Genomic DNA, 20279 nt, shown 5'->3' on the forward strand with positions numbered 1-20279 from the left:
ATGTGAATTGAACTGTTTTGTACAGCACCTTTTGCAACCAATCTTCAAAACTATCATAATTATTGCATTCTACGGTTACCATTCCTTTTCAACTAATAGCACCCAACCTCACTTTTACCTTAACGTAATTGGGACTTGACATTGCCTATTTGTTGGTTAACTGTTTCATCTAGGAGCAGCACCGACAGAGGAAATGTTTTAATTAACTCAGCTTGTTATTGTTATATTAGCATTACTGAGGTCACAGCAATATCTAGCAGTAGCAATATAACCCAGAGGTTTATTGTCCATGTGTTCTGTTTTACAGAGTCTCTTGTTAAGGTAACAGATAAGAAGAAAAAGAAGAAAGCAAACAAAAAGGCGAAAATTGCTAGTTGAAGAAAGGTGGCAGTGTGAAGGAAGTGAAGGCTGTTATGCAGTTTAAATTCAACCAATAGTTTTTAATACACATATGTAAACGCTGCATAATCAGAATTGTTAAACATTTAACATGTTGGAAGCAGAATGCCTCTTATGTCATATTTTATCTTAAAGATGCATTAAATTTAGGGATTTAATACATGCTTTGTTTGTTTTTGCATTATTATATTATGTCTTATGTGTTTATTTATTTGTTTTCAACCAACATACAGTCTACTTTAGTGTATCGTCTTAAAAGCGTATTAACATTAGAAGTGCGCGATTTAGCCCTCAAATCAAACTTATTATACTCTCATCAGTGTTGACGTCCGGACGGCGATATTCAAGTGGTTTTTGTTGGTAAGTTTTTCAGGAACAGCTTCAGGGATTCTAGCTTTTAGCTGCTCTTACTAAAGAACATTCGTATAAAATGTTAGCACCAGGTAGTGTACAGGTGGATATAACCCCTTGGCATTATTTATACAAAATATTATTCAAATGTAAAAATACAGCTGATGAAATGTTACCACTTAAGATGTACTTATATTGTGCGCTCTTTTAAATAAATTGATAATATTCATGCATGAAAATATGTTTTTGGAATCTATCATAAGTGAAACGGTTATCATATTGAAATATACATATATTTATGCCCCCCTTCGAAGAAGAGGGGGTATATTGTTTTGCACATGTCGGTCGGTCCGTCCGTCTACCGAATGGTTTCCGGATGATAACTCAAGAACGCTTAGGCCTAGGATGATGAAACTTCATAGGTACAAGTACATTGATCATGACTCACAGATGACCCCTATTGATTTTTAGGTCAAAGGTCAAGGTCACGGTGACTCGATCCAGTAAAATGGTTTCCGGATGATAACTCAAGAACGCTTACGCCTAGGATCATGAAACTTAATGGGTACATTGATCATGACTCGCAGATGACCCCTATTGATTTTCAGGTCACTAGGTCAAAGGTCATGGTGACTTGACACAGTAAAAATGGTTTCCGGATGATAACTCAAGGAAGCTTATGCCAAGGATCATGAAACTTCATAGGTACATTGATCATGACTTGCAGATGACCCCTAATGATTTTCAGGTCACTAGGGTAATGGTCAAGGTCACGGTGACTCGACACAGTTAAATGGTTTCCGAATGATAACTCAAGAACGCTTCCGCCTAGGATCATGAAACTTCATAGGTAAATTGATCATGACTGGCAGATGACCCCAATTGATTTTCAGGTCACTAGGTCAAAGGTCAAGGTCACAGTGACAAAAAACGTTTTCACACAATGGCTGCCACTACAACTGACAGCCCATATGGGGGGGGGCCATGCATGTTTTACTAACAGCCCTTGTTATCCCCCGCCATAGGCGGAGGGATATTGTTTTGGCGTTGTCCGTCTGTCCGGCACTTTTGTGTCTGGAGCCATATCTTGGAAGTGCTTGGCAGATTTCATTGAAACTTGGTATGAGTATATGTATGGATAAGAGGATGATGCACGCCAAATGGCATTGTACACCATCGAATAATAACAGAGTTATGGCACTTTGTATTTTGAAAAAATGCTTTTTTTGTGTGTCCGGAGCCATATCTTGTGTCCAGAAGTATAATGGCGGGGGATATCAATTCAACGAATGTGCTTGTTTATATTTTGTTTCTCGACCAAGAAATGAAAATACAGTGGGTCTTTTTAAGGATCCAAAGAAAACGCGTGTATACAAAAAAATGCCCCATGACAACGTATGGAAAACTAAAGGACAATGTATTATATGCTCTTTTACTGGCTGCAGCCAACCGAGGAACCGAACGTCACCATTTTGCAAACCGGATGGTTACTTTGTAGGACCTGTACACTACCGCGCAGTACACATGCTCCTGTTTCTGTGATGGAACAGCACGATTGCTCTAAGCACGGAGCGTATATTCTCATCTAGAGTCCATGCTCTAAGCGGTGGATGCAGATTTCGCATTTCAAACATGTGCAGCGTTTTTTTATGTTTGGAAATATTTATTATTTGCATTGCTACGATAGTAACTCGCGTATTTTTCTCAATCGCTATTACTTTAACTTGTACGATTCTTTTGAATGAAAGAAAACGGTTAAACATTTCAATGATATAGTGTTCTGAACTTTCTTCAATAACAAATATGCCATCAGTCTCAGGAGTGTTTTATGGGTTTATGCTTCTAGCACTATAGCTTTAAACTTATTGTCTTCTCTTTGTGCGCCAATTCCTTCCCTACCACTGATATACCATTGATTCCAGTAGGCACTAACTGGCAATATCAGCACTAAATACTGGTTAACCCGCTAAATTCAGCCAAAGACCTATACAATACATAATGTTTTTTGTAAATACATAATGTATTTTGTAGGTCTTTAATTCAGATTAACTGACAGAGTGTCATGCGGTTAAATAGCCGCCGTTAAACGACGGAAATTTGGTTGAATATGATAAACAAGAATTATCAGAATTTTCGCTTTAGATTCGACAGTTGGCCCTGTTGGTTTCATGTTTGCATATCAAAATGATGAAGATTCCAATTTTTGAAAACAAATCAAACGTTAAGTTGGATAAACGACGTTGAGAATTTGGTCGAATTAAAATACATCATAGATGACATTTAAGTGGAGGAAGTCATGTTACGGGAAAAAAATCTTCCAGTTAACAAAACAAGACGCATGCGACCTATTAAAAAACACACGCACGTAATTCTAATTACACTCAGGCTGTACATATTTTACGGAAGAAATAATATTAGTATAAATGGTTTTAAATATTCGGGACAAGTTTCTCGGAAAATGCGAATAGGTTGGCAAGGCCCAATACATATAAAGCATACGGACTATGCTAACGTTTAACAGAGAGCTATGGGAAAACACGTATAAAGCAAATTTGCAAAAAAGGGTGATAAATAATAATAAAATTTAAGAAATTCGGAAGAATTTAAGTAAGCGGTTACCGGTAAAACATTCTGAATGAAATCTTGAACGCCATGCACTTAAAGTTGCGTTTTCCCTTAGTTATCCCTTTGAGCAAACTATGCTTTACTAAACTTTTACTTCGCATGCTGAACAGTGCGCACACAGTGTCGGCATATGCGTTTAGAAAAATTTGAATAGAATGTGTTTTATTTAAACTTTCGATTAAAACAAAATAATTTGAAAAAGTGGCCTGCATCCAGTATATTGAGGTAGTTTACATGCGCAGTGCCTTCAGCGCTTTGATTTATAGAGGCCAAACATCGATGACCAGCCTTCACATCTGCATAGAGCACTATTTAATTCGATTCTTTATGAAAACATTCATATTTTAATCGTTTTTATTAAAGCGTGTAAAATTATTAACATATTGTTGGAAAATACAAGTCATCAATTGTTGCTCATTACAGTAAAAATCCCACACTACAGAATATAAATAAATATAGATGACGAAACAACAACAACTGATGTAAACAGTGCCTTCAAAAAACTTTTGATGTCAATAAGCAAAAATGAATCTAAACTTTCGGAAAATCAAAATGAATCCGATAGCCATGAAGAATTACGTCGCCTCAATGAATCATTTCAGTCAGTACGAAAAGAAAAGCATGCTCGTCGAATTGATAAAGACACAAATTCGAATATCCATGAGATATTGAATGATTTTATGAAATCCGTTTCAAGTGAAATAAATGAACTCAAAAGTGAAATGCGGGAACACATACTACAGACCTCAACGCAACTTGCTGAAATAAAAGATATTATATGTGGTTTAAAAAAATCAACACACTCTGTGCTGTAGTGACATGAAAAATAAGTTGAAAGATGTTAACTGCATCTAGTGCTGAAATTTTGTCAATTGTTTCTTGTGTAATTCTGTCCCATTATTGGATTCTGCTGTGAAATAATATTTCCATTACAATCACAATAGAAAATTGCATGTGAACAACCAATTCTATTATTGTAAAACATTATAATGAGAGTGGAAAATTTGTTGAACCATGAAACACCCTAATACATGTACATGTTGATTATTTTTAAATTAAAAAAAATGCAGGATGTTCAAATTGAAGCCAGCTTCACAGATAATTGCCACTCAGGCTGCGTGAAATGCATTGCTGCCTCTGAGAAAGGCATCCTTGCCACAGGAAGCACGGACGAGACCATCAGGTTGCTCAACCTTCGTAAAATGAGGGAACTTGGATCGCTTGTACATCATAATGGTTAAGTCTGGTTTGATTTCTTTTTGTTTGAAATGTTTATAAGTGGATAAAAAAGTCTCGCCACCCTGCTGGAAGGTTTGCTAAAACAGAATGCCTTGTCAACCAAGATGAAACTTTGTAACAGTCTTGAAGCTCTCTTAAAATAAATGTTGAAAATGATCAATGCTGACTTTTGTAATCACACAGAGTTACATGTTTTGTAAATAATTCTTGGGCAAGAGCTAGGTTTGGGAGCTCTTCAAATTGGGTTCAAACAACCAATTCTATTCATTAACCGTTTTGAGGCTTTGACCACAGATTTATTCCTTTTTTAATGTTTTGTTATTTGTTTGTGTTTTTAGTCGATTTTTTTTTTGAGTCTCACAGTTTGGCAATGGTTCCATGCCACAACGGACCACATACCATAATAAGTTTCTTTTGCTGGAGCTGATGAAGTTTTACTTTGTGAATACTATGGACTAATTAACTACAAATTATTTATCACTTCATTGTAAGATTTCAAGTTTTTTGCATTGTTTAATGCGTACATAAAAATGAGTTTCAGCTATTCATGTAACTACTGTTCCAAAGAACTAACAGCCAATAAATGTAATTGCATCGTATATGTCAGCTATTGTTATTCTTATTTAATAACAGGGTTCAGTAAGCATACCATTCCTGATTTCAAGTTGAAAAAAATCAAAATGACAAACTAAATATGTCTACCTATGAACTCATTTTAAATGATTAATAAATGCTACTTCAGGCTCGGTTACCAGTTTGCAGTTCCACAGAGGGTTCCTGTTCAGCACGAGTGATGATGGCACATTGTGCCTGTGGAGGGCATTCACATGGGAGTGCATGAGAACATTCAAGGGACACAAGTATTTCCTCACCAGTCACATTTATTACCTGATATCCTCCCTTGAAATTGATTGTATACAAAAAGTTTGTTGTGTCACAATATATTGATGTGTTTTTGATGATTTTTGTGTCTGGGTTTTAAATGTGGTTGAATAGAAACTTTTTGAATTTAAATAACGTATAGATTGAAATTAAGGTTTTATTTACTGTATGTTAAATACATGTTATAATGTTTTTGTTTAAATATATACATAGAAAGTTGAGCAAGTCTTTCAGCAACAGTCTTTATTTTTGTTTGCTTTTGTTGAACACGTGATTATAGTACTTGCAAATCAGGTTTTGAAATTGTAACTAAGTGCAAGGATACACAAACTGCTTATATAGCCATTGAAACTGTTTATTTCAGATCAGAGGTCAACTGTGTGTCAGTGCATCCCAGTGGGAAGTTGGCACTGACTGTGGGCAAAGATAAGACTCTTCATACATGGAACCTCATAACAGGACGATCTGCTTATATATCAAATATTAGGAAAAGTATGTTCATTTAGCTTTTAATACTTGCAAGTAATTATTGGTGTTTCCATTCGCGTATTAATGTGTGTGAATCACATTCTGCCTCTTAGGATAAAGTCCATCAAATGTAATTGATTGTATAATTGTTTTGAAGACATGTGCATACAAGGATAATAAGTGTTTGTTTTCCTCATCCCTAAGATGACTAAATCAAATCTTTTGGTAGGGCTATTCTGATCTGATCACTTGATTTAACAGAAAATTGTATTAGTAGTTTCAATAAATTATCAAAATTTTGACAATGTCTAGTGAAAGTAGTTCTATTTATTCTAAAAGCAATTATTTAAATTAAAAAACATATGGTATGAAATTTAGAACACATGTTTTATTGCAAATATGTCACAGGGGTAATACAACCATGTGCATTTATGTTCCGTTTTTACAAAAGAGGACCCTGCTCTTTTCCAGTCCTACCTGGAGCACTGTTTGTTTACATTTATGTATAAATATTAAACAATGATACACAGAGAAAAGTATTTCAAAAAGTTTTCCTAATCATTCAACTACACAAATGTATGTGGAATGGCATGTTTTTGCACTGTGGGTATTATTCTACATTAGTTTGAACTTTCCATGACTACCAGTAATGTTCTTTCTCCTTGCAGGAGCAGAGCTTGTGTGCTGGTCACCAAATGGTGATAACTATGTGATTGTCATCAACAACGAGATTGATGTCTATTCTGTAGAGGTACAAGTCTTTTCAATTATGAACATTATTGCTGTAAAAATTGAAATACTCATGCTTTCTGATTTGATAGAATTTTGTCTATTTAATAAAATTTGCTTGTTATAGAAATGTTGATTAAATACAATGAAGTCTTAATGCAATTTATTGCAGTCATTGATTTATGCAGTGCAGAAAAAATGTAGACAAAATCATCTGTAATATGAGGAAACTGTACGTGAATTATTTACTGACTGCATATAGTTAAAGAATGCTGCAATTTGGGTTTCTGTATACAAAAACAATATAATATAAACATCTTCGAGTAATTCACATGCTCTGATGTCTACCTTGCTGAGGTTATGCTAAATCTTAAGGAAACATGACGAGAAACAATAAAAGCAGTTTGGTACGAGAATAGGCTTGCTGTTCATGAATATTCTCAAAAACTTCAGTGTTATTAAACAATATTGTTCTTTTGAGTACACACAAGAATACATTAAATGCTTTAGGTCATTATTTAGAACTCTATTAATGCTTAAGGTCATTATTTAGAACCCTACCTTTGATAATTAAAAGTCATAAAATTGAATTAGTGAAACAAACTAGTACAGTAAAGTGTTAGGCAATTTTTAATGAACTTACAAATGCATGTTCTACAAGTTTTAAAGCACTGACCATATATTCTTAAGATTCATTATTAAAAAAGTTTGATCTCTATATTTACCTATGTTTCAGACAGCAGAAGTATGTTCCACTATTAAGGCGTCATCCAGAGTTAACTGTCTAGAATTCATCAAGGTACTTCAAGTTTTGTAAAGTCACTTAGTGGAAGTAGGGGTGTATTGATCGCACCAGTCCTTCATTCCTATTGACCATCTTGTGAACTTTGAGAGAGAAAGCTTTAAACTATTATCATGCAAAGTGTGACCTATACCATTCACCTTTAAGTGAATAGGGTCTCCATTTCCAATAAATAACTACTTGGGATGAAAGGAAGACCCCTTATCATGCTGAGGTCAAATGTCAAGGTCACTAATAAATAAATATACTATGTTATTGACTTGCATAAATATTTAATACAAACTCCCAGTTAAAAAAGTGTGTCTGTAGTTTAAATACAATTACTTTGTAGTGCAATATGTATTACATACCTTTTTTTATGCAATTAGCAAAAAATGGAACATTAGACTGAAAGTGGCGTCAAGCTGGTGTGCTGAACAATTCCGTGTCTTTGAGAAATAATTCTCCAGCTACATGAATTCAGAAAAAAATGCTTGACCAAAGTTTGGCGATTTATTTACAGAAACATAAGATCAGTCGAAGTCATTAGCCAACCTCTTCCCACTGCCTGGGATGAATAGTGAAAGTCTTATCTTCTCATTGATTTCTATGCCCCAAGATCAAATGATAAGGGGGTATATTGTTTTTGGCCTGTCTGTCTGTCATTGTATGTGTGTGTCTGTCCCCAAACTTTAACCTTGCTCATTTAATGAAAACTCTTGGCTCTATGTTCTTTAAACTTACATGTGCATGCATCTCATTGAGATCTACTATCAAACATGGTTTGAGGTCACTAGGTCAAGGTCACTGTGATCTTTACATTAAAAAAAAACAATCTTGGGATGCAGCTGTTGTATAACTCCAAAGTGCATTAGGGGGCATCGTGTTTCACAAACACAGCTCTTGTTTCATAATCTAATGTTGTTTCAGGATGATGTACTTTGCTATGGTGGTGAAGGTGGGGATCTCTGTTTCCATGACATTTCAACCAATATGCCTTTGCATACTTGTGAAACCAAGACTACAAGGTAGGCTCTATTTGTGCATTTGGATTCATGGCAGTAGGATTTTTTGTTGAATAATAGTTCGCTTCATAAATGAGTTTACAATGGTCTTAATAATATTTAAATAGTAATAATATTTGAAATAATTAATTTAATTGTTTGTAGTTGTTATCCCCCGCCATAGGCGGAGGGATATTGTTTTGGCGTTTTCCGTCCGGCCTTCCGTCTGTTTGTCCGGCACTTTTGTGTCCAGAGTCATATCTTGGAAGTGCTTAGGCGGATTTCATTGAAACTTGGTATGAGTATATATATTGATATGAGGATGATGCACGCCAAATGACATTGTACACCATCTGTTAATAACGGAGTAATGGCCCTTTGTATCTTGAAAAAATGCTTTTTTGAGTGTCAAATATAACACTTTTTTGTTCAGAATATATTGGCGGGGGATATAAATTCAATGAATTTGCTTGTTAATCATGTGATAAACATGAGTTTGACTTCTAATTTATAGGCATAGAAATTGAAGATGATAAAGTGGTTTCTTTACATCACAACTACTGACATTACATTTATTTCTTACAAATAAACAAAATAAATATGAAAATTTCTAACTGATTTTACAGTGCATTTTAATTTTATCAGGTATTCCTGACTTTTCATAATGATGTTTACATAGTTGTAAAAACAAGGAACACATTTATCAAGTAATAATTCCATTTTTTGTTCAGAATCAAGGGCCTTTGTGTTTGGAAGCACACAGAGAATGAAAAGAACGAGACACAGATAGCAGTTGCTAGTAGCGACGGAATGATCAAGTTATACAGGGCGGATGTGCATGAGGTTGGTAACCAGGCAACTAGTTTTTCATTGACAATCAAATTATTAAGATTTGGTAAAACGTTTTTAAGTTTGTCAGGGATTTTCAAATTTTTGGACCATTTTGGGGAATATTTTGCATAGCTAACACATATACTTTTAACCAAATTGTTCAGTCAGAATTAACAAATTTGATAATGTATGAAAATATGAAATCTTAATTAATTTAATCAATTGTCACTGATGTCATTGTTGCATGAGTGATTACATTTTGTTAATGACTGTTATAAAGTACAAGTATAAATATTGATTAAAATAAATAAGTACCATGTGTAAGCTTTTAAAAAGGGATATAATTACTTTAATTATTAGATGGATCTTGATAAAACTTTCACAGTTTAATGCCTGTGTAAATGAGTTGGTAATCATAAACAAGAGAAATTCTGTTGTGACAAGTTTTGGAATAATTATGGCCCATAATCTGTTTTTATGCCCCTGGTAGGGTGGCATATTAAAGCAGACGCACCGTCCGTCTGTCTGTCCATCCATTCCGTCCATCTGTATGTCCATCACACTTTTGCGTTTAAGTTTCGAAAAATACTCATAACTTCTATGTCCCTTCAGATGTAACCTTCATATTTGGTATGCATGTCTATATCGATAAGGCCTTTCAATACGCACACAAATTTTGACCCCTTTGACCTTGAACTTAGGGTCCGCGCTTAGTTTTCAAAATCTGCGTTTACGTTTCAAAAAAGCATTTTTCGGGGGCATATGTCTGCCGATGGAGACAGCTCTTGTTCCACTATAAATGATTTAGTATTTGTTTCCAAAAGTGTATGTTCTATACTCCTTTTAAACTTCTCTGTGAAGTTGTCAGTTAAAAGCTCACCTGAGCACAATCTGCTTATGGTGAGCTTTTGTGCTTGCCTATTGTCTGTTGTTGATTGTCAATTGTGTCATTTTCATGTCAACATTTACCTTGTAAACACTGAAGAGGTAACATTTATTTCCCAATCTTCATAAAACTTGGTCATAGCATTTGTTCATAACATTCTGCCTAGTTCCAAAGTTGGTCATGAGGGGTCAACCAATGGTTTCTTGGCCATATTAAAGGAATGTTTTGCGAACCCTCGAGCTGATATATTTATTGTCTAATCTTCAACAAATTTATTTTGAGTATATGTACCAATTGTATGTTGACTGATTTATAAAATTATTCTGGTCTGTTACTAAACATGGCTATCAGGGCCTGTGTAACTTGCTCACAACATTTGTTTGATGATATTTCAGCAAAGTTAGAAAACTGTTCAGGTTGATTGAAAAGCATTGTGGCCAGGTAGTAGGCGGGGTAGTTTTCAGTAAATGCTTAATTGAAATTTTGTAAACATTCTAGAATCCACATTTGTTGTCCAATCTTAACGAAACTTGCTCATAACATTTGTTCTTATGATATATCTGCCCATTTTAAAAATGGTTGCGGTTTTGATAAACATGGCTACGGCAGAAGTTTTCCAATCTTGATTATAGTGAAGCGTTGTGATCATTTTTAAAGTCACATGTTTTTGTCCTGTAAGCATAAAACTTTATCAAAACCTCTTTTCTCATAATATTTCATCAGAGTTTTAAAACAATTGAAAAAGCAAGGTCACAAGTAATAATTATTTAACTTACACCACATACATTTTTAGAGCAGTTTAGTTTTTCAAGTAAGGGTCTTATCCCTCTTGCTTCACTGTGGAACATTAGGTCCAACATTTTGTTTTCAACTCCTCCGTAAATACTTGTTGGATTTTTCTTATCCTTTCACAGCTGAGTTACCTTAATGTGCTGGTGATTGTTGGGAAAGGAATTTAGGGTGTGACAAATTTGGTAGAACTATTATCCTTTCTCTGTTTTTTATTATTGAATATTTTAGTTGCTTTGCTATGTATAAAAATATGTGACGTTGCAGATGGGACGTTGCAGCTTCAGTGTCTTTGACAATTTTCTAATTAAATATTAATGTTTTTTTTTACTATAACTTCTATGCAGATTTTGATTAAAAAGTACTACAGCTGAATTACCCTAAGGTGTAAATGATTGTTAAGGAAGGTATTTTGGCTGCAACCAGTTTTGGAATAATTGTGGCCCTTTGTCTTTTTGTCCCCTGTATAATGTTAAGTGGGTTTTGTGTCCAAAGACGTGTATTCACAGCATCTGTGTCTGGAACACATTTCTGAATAAATACTTGTGGACACAAATACACAACTTGTATATTTGTAACAACTTTGTTTACGAAAACTAACATAAAGGACTGTCTTACATTTATACTGCTATTATTGGTTTAATGGCTGTATTTTTTGTATTGAAACAACACCAATTTCACTAACTGCAATAATTGAGTACTCCCACAGTTGTTACTGTAATAAGATCATTAATAACATGGCCACACCTCTCATAAACATTACTTTTTCAGAAGAAAATCACCACCAACTTATTGACAGAGAAGAGCACAGGCTTTAGAATCACATGCATGGCAATGTTTCAACACCACACAGTCAGGAGCAGTCTTCAAATTTTTACGACAGCATTTCAGACACCAATAAAGAGAAGACGAGCAAGAAAAAGAAAAGGAAGGCCAAGAAAGCAAACACTAGTGGTGTTGTTGAAGACAATGTGACAGAAGTGACTGATATTGTAAAGTCGGACAAACATGAAAACACTGGCATGAGTGAGGAGAGTCCTAAGAAAGCAAAAAGGAAGGCTGGTAAGTCTGAAGGGAAAGAATCCAGTCAAAAGAAGGTGAAACTTGAGAGCAAACCAGAGAACAGTAGCCCAAAGGTTGTTTCTAAAGGTAAGCTGTGAAGGACTGAGATTAATTTTTCCAGTATACATGCATTTGTCTTAATTGTCCCCTACTCGTGAAACCGGAGGGGACTTATGGTTTGCGCTCTGTGTGTCAGTCAGTCAGTCAATCAGTCTGTCCGTCACACTTTTCTGGATCCTGCGATAACTTTAAAAGTTCTTAATATTTTTTCATGAAACTTGAAACATGGATAGATGGCTATATGGAGATTATGCAAGTTATTTCATTTTGTTCCTGCGTCGAAAATTCTGGTTGCTATGGCAACAAATAAAAAAAATCTGACAATGGTGGAGTTTCACCGGTAGGGGACCATATCGCTTGACAATAGTCTTGTTTAAATAGTGTTTAGTGGCTAAAATCAGTATGAATGTAATTGGCAAGATTATATATGTTGTAATGGTGTTTTTCACCAGCAGTTTTCTGGACTGTTTTGTTATGTAATCTTAATTCTAACATAGCCATTTTCAATGGATTAAATTGTATTTATTGCAATTTTAGCTCATCTATTTATTTTTTTTAGCTCACCTGAGCACAATGTGCTCATGGTGAGCTTTTGTGATCGCTTTTTGTCAAGCGTGCGTTGAGCGTCAACATTTGCCTTGTTAACTCTCTAGAGGCCACATTTATTGACCAATCTTCATGAAATTTGATCTTGGATGAGGTCGAAAATGGTTACGTTTGCTTGAAAAACATGGCTGCCAAGGGGCGGGGCATTTTTTCTTATATGGCTATAGTAAAATCTTGTTAACACTAGAGGCAACATTTATTGTCTGATCTTCATAAAATTCGGTCAGAAGATTCATCCCAAAAATATCTTGGAAGAGTTTGAAAAGGATGCCGGTTGGTTGAAAAACATGGCCGCCAGGGGGCGGGGCATTTTTCCTTATATGGCTATAGTAAAACCTTGTTAACACTCTAGAGGCCACATCTATTGTCCAATCTTGATAAAATATGATCAGAAGATTTGTGTTTATTATATCTTGGATGAGTTTGAAAATGGTTACGTTTGCTTGAAAAACATATCTGCCAAGGGGCAGGGAATTTTTCCTTATATGGCTATATAAGGCTATAGTACAATCTTGTTAACACTCTAGAGGCCACATTTATAGTCTGATCTTCATGAAACTCGGTCAGAAGATTCATCCCAATAATATCTTGGACGAGTTCAAACATGATGCTGGTTGGTCGAAAAACATGTCCACCGCAGGGGCGGGGCTATTTTCCTTAAATGGCTATAGTAAAACCTTGTTAACACTCTAGAGGTCACATTTATTTTCCGATCATCATGAAACTTGGTCAGAAGATTTGTGCCAATAATATCTTAGATGAGTTCGAAAATGGTTTTGGTTGCTTTAAAAACAAGGCCACCAGGGGCGGGGCATTTTTCCTTATATGGTTATAGTAAAACCTTGTTAACACTCTAGAGTCCACATTTATTGTCCAATCTTCATGAAACTTGGTCAGAAGATTCATCCCCATTATATCTTGGACGAGTTCAAAAATGATGCCGGTTGGTTGAAAAACATTGCTGCCAGGGGGCGGGGCATTTTTCCTTATATGGCTATAGTAAAACCTTGTTAACACTCTAGAGGCCTCATTTATTTTCCGATCTTCATGAAACCTGGTCAGAAGATTTGTCCCAATAATATCTTGATATCTCATGTGAGCGACTTTGGGCCTTTCAGGCCCTCTTTTTTTTAAATATGAGCTATTGTCATCACCTGAGCGTCGGCTTTCGGTTAAGTTTTGTGTTTAGGTCCACTTTTCTCATAAAGATTCAAAGCTCTTGCATTCAAACTTGATACACTTACTACCTATCATGAGGGGACTGTGCAGGCAAAGTTATGTTACTTTGACTGGTATTTGTACAGAATTATGGTCCCTTTATACTTAGAAAATTGACAATTTTGTTAAGTTTTGTTTTTGGCAACTTCACTCCTTTAGTATAATAGCTATTTCTTTCAGACTTGGAACACTCGCTAACTATGATAAGGGGACTGTACAGGACAAGTTGCATAACTCTTGTTGGCATTTTGACGGAATTATGGCCATTTTTTGACTTACCGGTAGTAACTTTGAATATTTGGTTAAATTTTGTGTTAAGATCAACTTGACTTCTAAAGTATTAAGGCTATTGCTTTCAAACTTCAAATACTTCCATACTATCATGAGATTACTGTAACTGGCAAGTTGAATTTAACCTTGACCTTTGAATGACCTGGACTCTCATTAAACCTCACCTCAACCCCAAAACTTAAGTTCAAGTAAAGTAGATATGATGGTTCCTTCTAGAACCATGCAGTATGCTAAGAGCACTTCAATGCATACACATATTACTTATGAGTTATGACCAAAGATTATTTTTCCACCCATTGCTTCGGACCATGTGACATAATGTCACATTAGAGCAGTTTCATGCAAAAATGGGTTTTATGTGATTGGGCCAGCATAGCTCTAGACATCGCATTTGCACAGTCAGATCAGGTGCTTCCCTGACTACTATAAAGTAATGGCAGGTTTTGTTGACTCATTATCAGACAGGGTAGCTCATGTTTTCTTGCTTGTGCAATTGTGCAGGGTGGTCCAGACCTATACTGACTGGATATGGAATAAGACCCATTTGTGCTGCTCATGTGTACGTAAGATGATGAACCGTCCGTCGGTAACTGATGATGTGAATTGAACTGTTTTGTACAGCACCTTTTGCAACCAATCTTCAAAACTATCATAATTATTGCATTCTACGGTTACCATTCCTTTTCAACTAATAGCACCCAACCTCACTTTTACCTTAACGTAATTGGGACTTGACATTGCCTATTTGTTGGTTAACTGTTTCATCTAGGAGCAGCACCGACAGAGGAAATGTTTTAATTAACTCAGCTTGTTATTGTTATATTAGCATTACTGAGGTCACAGCAATATCTAGCAGTAGCAATATAACCCAGAGGTTTATTGTCCATGTGTTCTGTTTTACAGAGTCTCTTGTTAAGGTAACAGATAAGAAGAAAAAGAAGAAAGCAAACAAAAGGGCGAAAATTGCTAGTTGAAGAAAGGTGGCAGTGTGAAGGAATTGAAGGCTGTTATGCAGTTTAAATTCAACCAATAGTTTTTAATACACATATGTAAACGCTGCATAATCAGAATTGTTAAACATTTAACATTTTGGAAGCAGAATGCCTCTTATGTCATATTTTATCTTAAAGATGCATTAAATTTAGGGATTTAATACATGCTTTGTTTGTTTTTGCATTATTATATTATGTCTTATGTGTTTATTTATTTGTTTTCAACCAACATACAGTCTACTTTAGTGTATCGTCTTAAAAGCGTATTAACATTAGAAGTGCGCGATTTAGCCCTCAAATCAAACTTATTATACTCTCATCAGTGTTGACGTCCGGACGGCGATATTCAAGTGGTTTTTGTTGGTAAGTTTTTCAGGAACAGCTTCAGGGATTCTAGCTTTTAGCTGCTCTTACTAAAGAACATTCGTATAAAATGTTAGCACCAGGTAGTGTACAGGTGGATATAACCCCTTGGCATTATTTATACAAAATATTATTCAAATGTAAAAATACAGCTGATGAAATGTTACCACTTAAGATGTACTTATATTGTGCGCTCTTTTAAATAAATTGATAATATTCATGCATGAAAATATGTTTTTGGAATCTATCATAAGTGAAACGGTTATCATATTGAAATATACATATATTTATGCCCCCCTTCGAAGAAGAGGGGGTATATTGTTTTGCACATGTCGGTCGGTCCGTCCGTCTACCGAATGGTTTCCGGATGATAACTCAAGAACGCTTAGGCCTAGGATGATGAAACTTCATAGGTACAAGTACATTGATCATGACTCACAGATGACCCCTATTGATTTTTAGGTCAAAGGTCAAGGTCACGGTGACTCGATCCAGTAAAATGGTTTCCGGATGATAACTCAAGAACGCTTACGCCTAGGATCATGAAACTTAATGGGTACATTGATCATGACTCGCAGATGACCCCTATTGATTTTCAGGTCACTAGGTCAAAGGTCATGGTGACTTGACACAGTAAAAATGGTTTCCGGATGATAACTCAAGGAAGCTTATGCCAAGGATCATGAAACTTCATAGGTACATTGATCATGACTTGCAGATGACCCCTAATGATTTTCAGGTCACTAGGGTAATGGTCAAGGTCACGGTGACTCGACACAGTTAAATGGTTTCCGAATGATAACTCAAGAACGCTTCCGCCTAGGATCATGAAACTTCATAGGTAAATTGATCATGACTGGCAGATGACCCCAATTGATTTTCAGGTCACTAGGTCAAAGGTCAAGGTCACAGTGACAAAAAACGTTTTCACACAATGGCTGCCACTACAACTGACAGCCCATATGGGGGGGCCATGCATGTTTTACAAACAGCCCTTGTTATCCCCCGCCATAGGCGGAGGGATATTGTTTTGGCGTTGTCCGTCTGTCCGGCACTTTTGTGTCTGGAGCCATATCTTGGAAGTGCTTGGCAGATTTCATTGAAACTTGGTATGAGTATATGTATGGATAAGAGGATGATGCACGCCAAATGGCATTGTACACCATCGAATAATAACAGAGTTATGGCACTTTGTATTTTGAAAAAATGCTTTTTTTGTGTGTCCGGAGCCATATCTTGTGTCTAGAAGTATAATGGCGGGGGATATCAATTCAACGAATGTGCTTGTTTATATTTTGTTTCTCGACCAAGAAATGAAAATACAGTGGGTCTTTTTAATGATCCAAAGAAAACGCGTGTATACAAAAAAATGCCCCATGACAACGTATGGTAAACTAAAGGACAATGTATTATATGCTCTTTTACTGGCTGCAGCCAACCGAGGAACCGAACGTCACCATTTTGCAAACCGGATGGTTACTTTGTAGGACCTGTACACTACCGCGCAGTACACATGCTCCTGTTTCTGTGATGGAACAGCGCGATTGCTCTAAGCACGGAGCGTATATTCTCATCTAGAGTCCATGCTCTAAGCGGTGGATGCAGATTTCGCATTTCAAACATGTGCAGCGTTTTTTTATGTTTGGAAATATTTATTATTTGCATTGCTACTCGCGTATTTTTCTCAATCGCTATTACTTTAACTTGTACGATTCTTTTGAATGAAAGAAAACGGTTAAACATTTCAATGATATAGTGTTCTGACCTTTCTTCAATAACAAATATGCCATCAGTCTCAGGAGTGTTTTATGGGTTTATGCTTCTAGCACTATAGCTTTAAACTTATTGTCTTCTCTTTGTGCGCCAATTCCTTCCCTACCACTGATATACCATTGATTCCAGTAGGCACTAACTGGCAATATCAGCACTAAATACTGGTTAACCCGCTAAATTCAGCCAAAGACCTATACAATACATAATGTTTTTTGTAAATACATAATGTATTTTGTAGGTCTTTAATTCAGATTAACTGACAGAGTGTCATGCGGTTAAATAGCCGCCGTTAAACGACGGAAATTTGGTTGAATATGATAAACAAGAATTATCAGAATTTTCGCTTTAGATTCGACAGTTGGCCCTGTTGGTTTCATGTTTGCATATCAAAATGATGAAGATTCCAATTTTTGAAAACAAATCAAACGTTAAGTTGGATAAACGACGTTGAGAATTTGGTCGAATTAAAATACATCATAGATGACATTTAAGTGGAGGAAGTCATGTTACGGGAAAAAAATCTTCCAGTTAACAAAACAAGACGCATGCGACCTATTAAAAAACACACGCACGTAATTCTAATTACACTCAGGCTGTACATATTTTACGGAAGAAATAACATTAGTATAAATGGTTTTAAATATTCGGGACAAGTTTCTCGGAAAATGCGAATAGGTTGGCAAGGCCCAATACATATAAAGCATACGGACTATGCTAACGTTTAACAGAGAGCTATGGGAAAACACGTATAAAGCAAATTTGCAAAAAAGGGTGATAAATAATAATAAAATTTAAGAAATTCGGAAGAATTTAAGTAAGCGGTTACCGGTAAAACATTCTGAATGAAATCTTGAACGCCATGCACTTAAAGTTGCGTTTTCCCTTAGTTATCCCTTTGAGCAAACTATGCTTTACTAAACTTTTACTTCGCATGCTGAACAGTGCGCACACAGTGTCGGCATATGCGTTTAGAAAAATTTGAATAGAATGTGTTTTATTTAAACTTTCGATTAAAACAAAATAATTTGAAAAAGTGGCCTGCATCCAGTATATTGAGGTAGTTTACATGCGCAGTGCCTTCAGCGCTTTGATTTATAGAGGCCAAACATCGATGACCAGCCTTCACATCTGCATAGAGCAATATTTAATTCGATTCTTTATGAAAACATTCATATTTTAATCGTTTTTATTAAAGCGTGTAAAATTATTAACATATTGTTGGAAAATACAAGTCATCAATTGTTGCTCATTACAGTAAAAATCCCACACTACAGAATATAAATAAATATAGATGACGAAACAACAACAACTGATGTAAACAGTGCCTTCAAAAAACTGTTGATGTCAATAAGCAAAAATGAATCTAAACTTTCGGAAAATCAAAATGAATCCGATAGCCATGAAGAATTACGTCGCCTCAATGAATCAGTTCAGTCAGTACGAAAAGAAAAGCATGCTCGTCGAATTGATAAAGACACAAATTCGAATATCCATGAGATATTGAATGATTTTATGAAATCCGTTTCAAGTGAAATAAATGAACTCAAAAGTGAAATGCGGGAACACATACTACAGACCTCAACGCAACTTGCTGAAATAAAAGATATTATATGTGGTTTAAAAAAATCAACACACTCTGTGCTGTAGTGACATGAAAAATAAGTTGAAAGATGTTACTTCTAATTCACAATCTGTTAAAACGCAAATGAGCAACCTGAACGAGGGACTTCTAAAACGATGGCAATCCTTCTCTGAATCAATGAAAACCCAGATGGCTAATATTTTAACGCAACAAAAAGAAACTGAAATATCGCTAAATAAATTGATGAAGACTCCTACTAGATCGTATGATTTATCAAATGATCGTACAACGTTTCCCCCGACGCAATCATTTGATGTTGAAATAACGTCGCCTGCTTTGCAAACTTCGCAAAACACGTCGGAACTGACCGGAAGCGGAAACGCACACACTACTGACTTCGTACATAAACCCAGACTTGAACAAAATAGAACGTTATTAATCGGAGACTCAATTCTTAAAGGTATAAGTAAGCGTGGCTTTCAGAGCAATGTGGACGTACGTACACTTCCCGGTAAGAAATCGAGAGACATTTACACTCGTCTTTTGACTGACGATATATCAAAATACACAAAAATAGTAATTTATGTCGGAGGTAATGATGCAGCTTCCGGAACATCACGCAGTGTGTATGAAACGCTTCGCTCAACATTTGAGGCTCTACGTCACCAGTGCACTGTATATTTATGCACTCTCTGTCCGCGAACGGACACGGACATCGGGCCGGTAAATACAGAAATTGTGTATGGAAACGGGCGCTGTTCTCATTGATTGCTACCATTCGTTCATTTACGCTGATAAAACCACAAATCGTCCGTTTTACTTCAAAGACGGTATACACCTGTGTCCAAAAGGCTCGAGTAGACTGGTTTCGAAAATCAACACGGTTACTCCAATTGTGAAGTCCAAACATACGTCCGCGAGAGAATTAACACACAGAGTCGCCGCTGCACGTTACTTTCGGCCACCATGGACAGGAGCGACATATGGCATTAGAGATCGTTTCCAAAACAACGGTCGCCAGTTTGGTAATAGAAACTTTCAGCTACGTGGACGATGGTCACCGTGCAGACGTTGCGGTTTAGCAAACCACTCGACAGAAGATTGCCGGAATCACAGATTATGGTAGGAAAACACTGACGGACATATCAACTCTGACTTATTTACTCATGAAAACCTATTTCTTAAACTTAACAATATATGTACTGAATGTAACAAAATAATTTGTGACTATAATATTCAACCTGACACCATTTTTGTTTCTAAAAATACATGTACGTTGTATTGTAATTGCAATTATGATTCATACCAGTATCTAAATGTTAGCAAAAACGTAGATTTATCGAAAATG

The 20279-nt window shown here is 35.8% G+C and overlaps 1 protein-coding gene across 4 annotated transcripts in view; it reads left to right on the top strand.

The window, feature by feature from the left end:
* Nucleotides 1–15374, top strand: part of LOC127861934 (p21-activated protein kinase-interacting protein 1-like) — a 35642-nt gene extending 20268 nt beyond the window's left edge. Inside the window, exons 10-11 of one of the 4 annotated variants that reach the window (XM_052400672.1) lie at nucleotides 308–384; nucleotides 15202–15374. In XM_052400672.1, the coding sequence (XP_052256632.1) occupies nucleotides 308–378 (71 nt within the window). In that variant the 3' untranslated portion in view covers nucleotides 379–384; nucleotides 15202–15374. Of the gene's footprint in view, nucleotides 1–307; nucleotides 558–15124 lie in introns of those variants that run through there. The other 3 variants (XM_052400669.1, XM_052400670.1, XM_052400668.1) reach the window with 3 other exon arrangements.
* Nucleotides 15375–20279: the final 4905 nt, after the last annotated feature.

The sequence above is a fragment of the Dreissena polymorpha genome, chromosome 16 (assembly GCF_020536995.1).
Source record: "Dreissena polymorpha isolate Duluth1 chromosome 16, UMN_Dpol_1.0, whole genome shotgun sequence".
NCBI lineage: Eukaryota > Metazoa > Mollusca > Bivalvia > Myida > Dreissenidae > Dreissena > Dreissena polymorpha.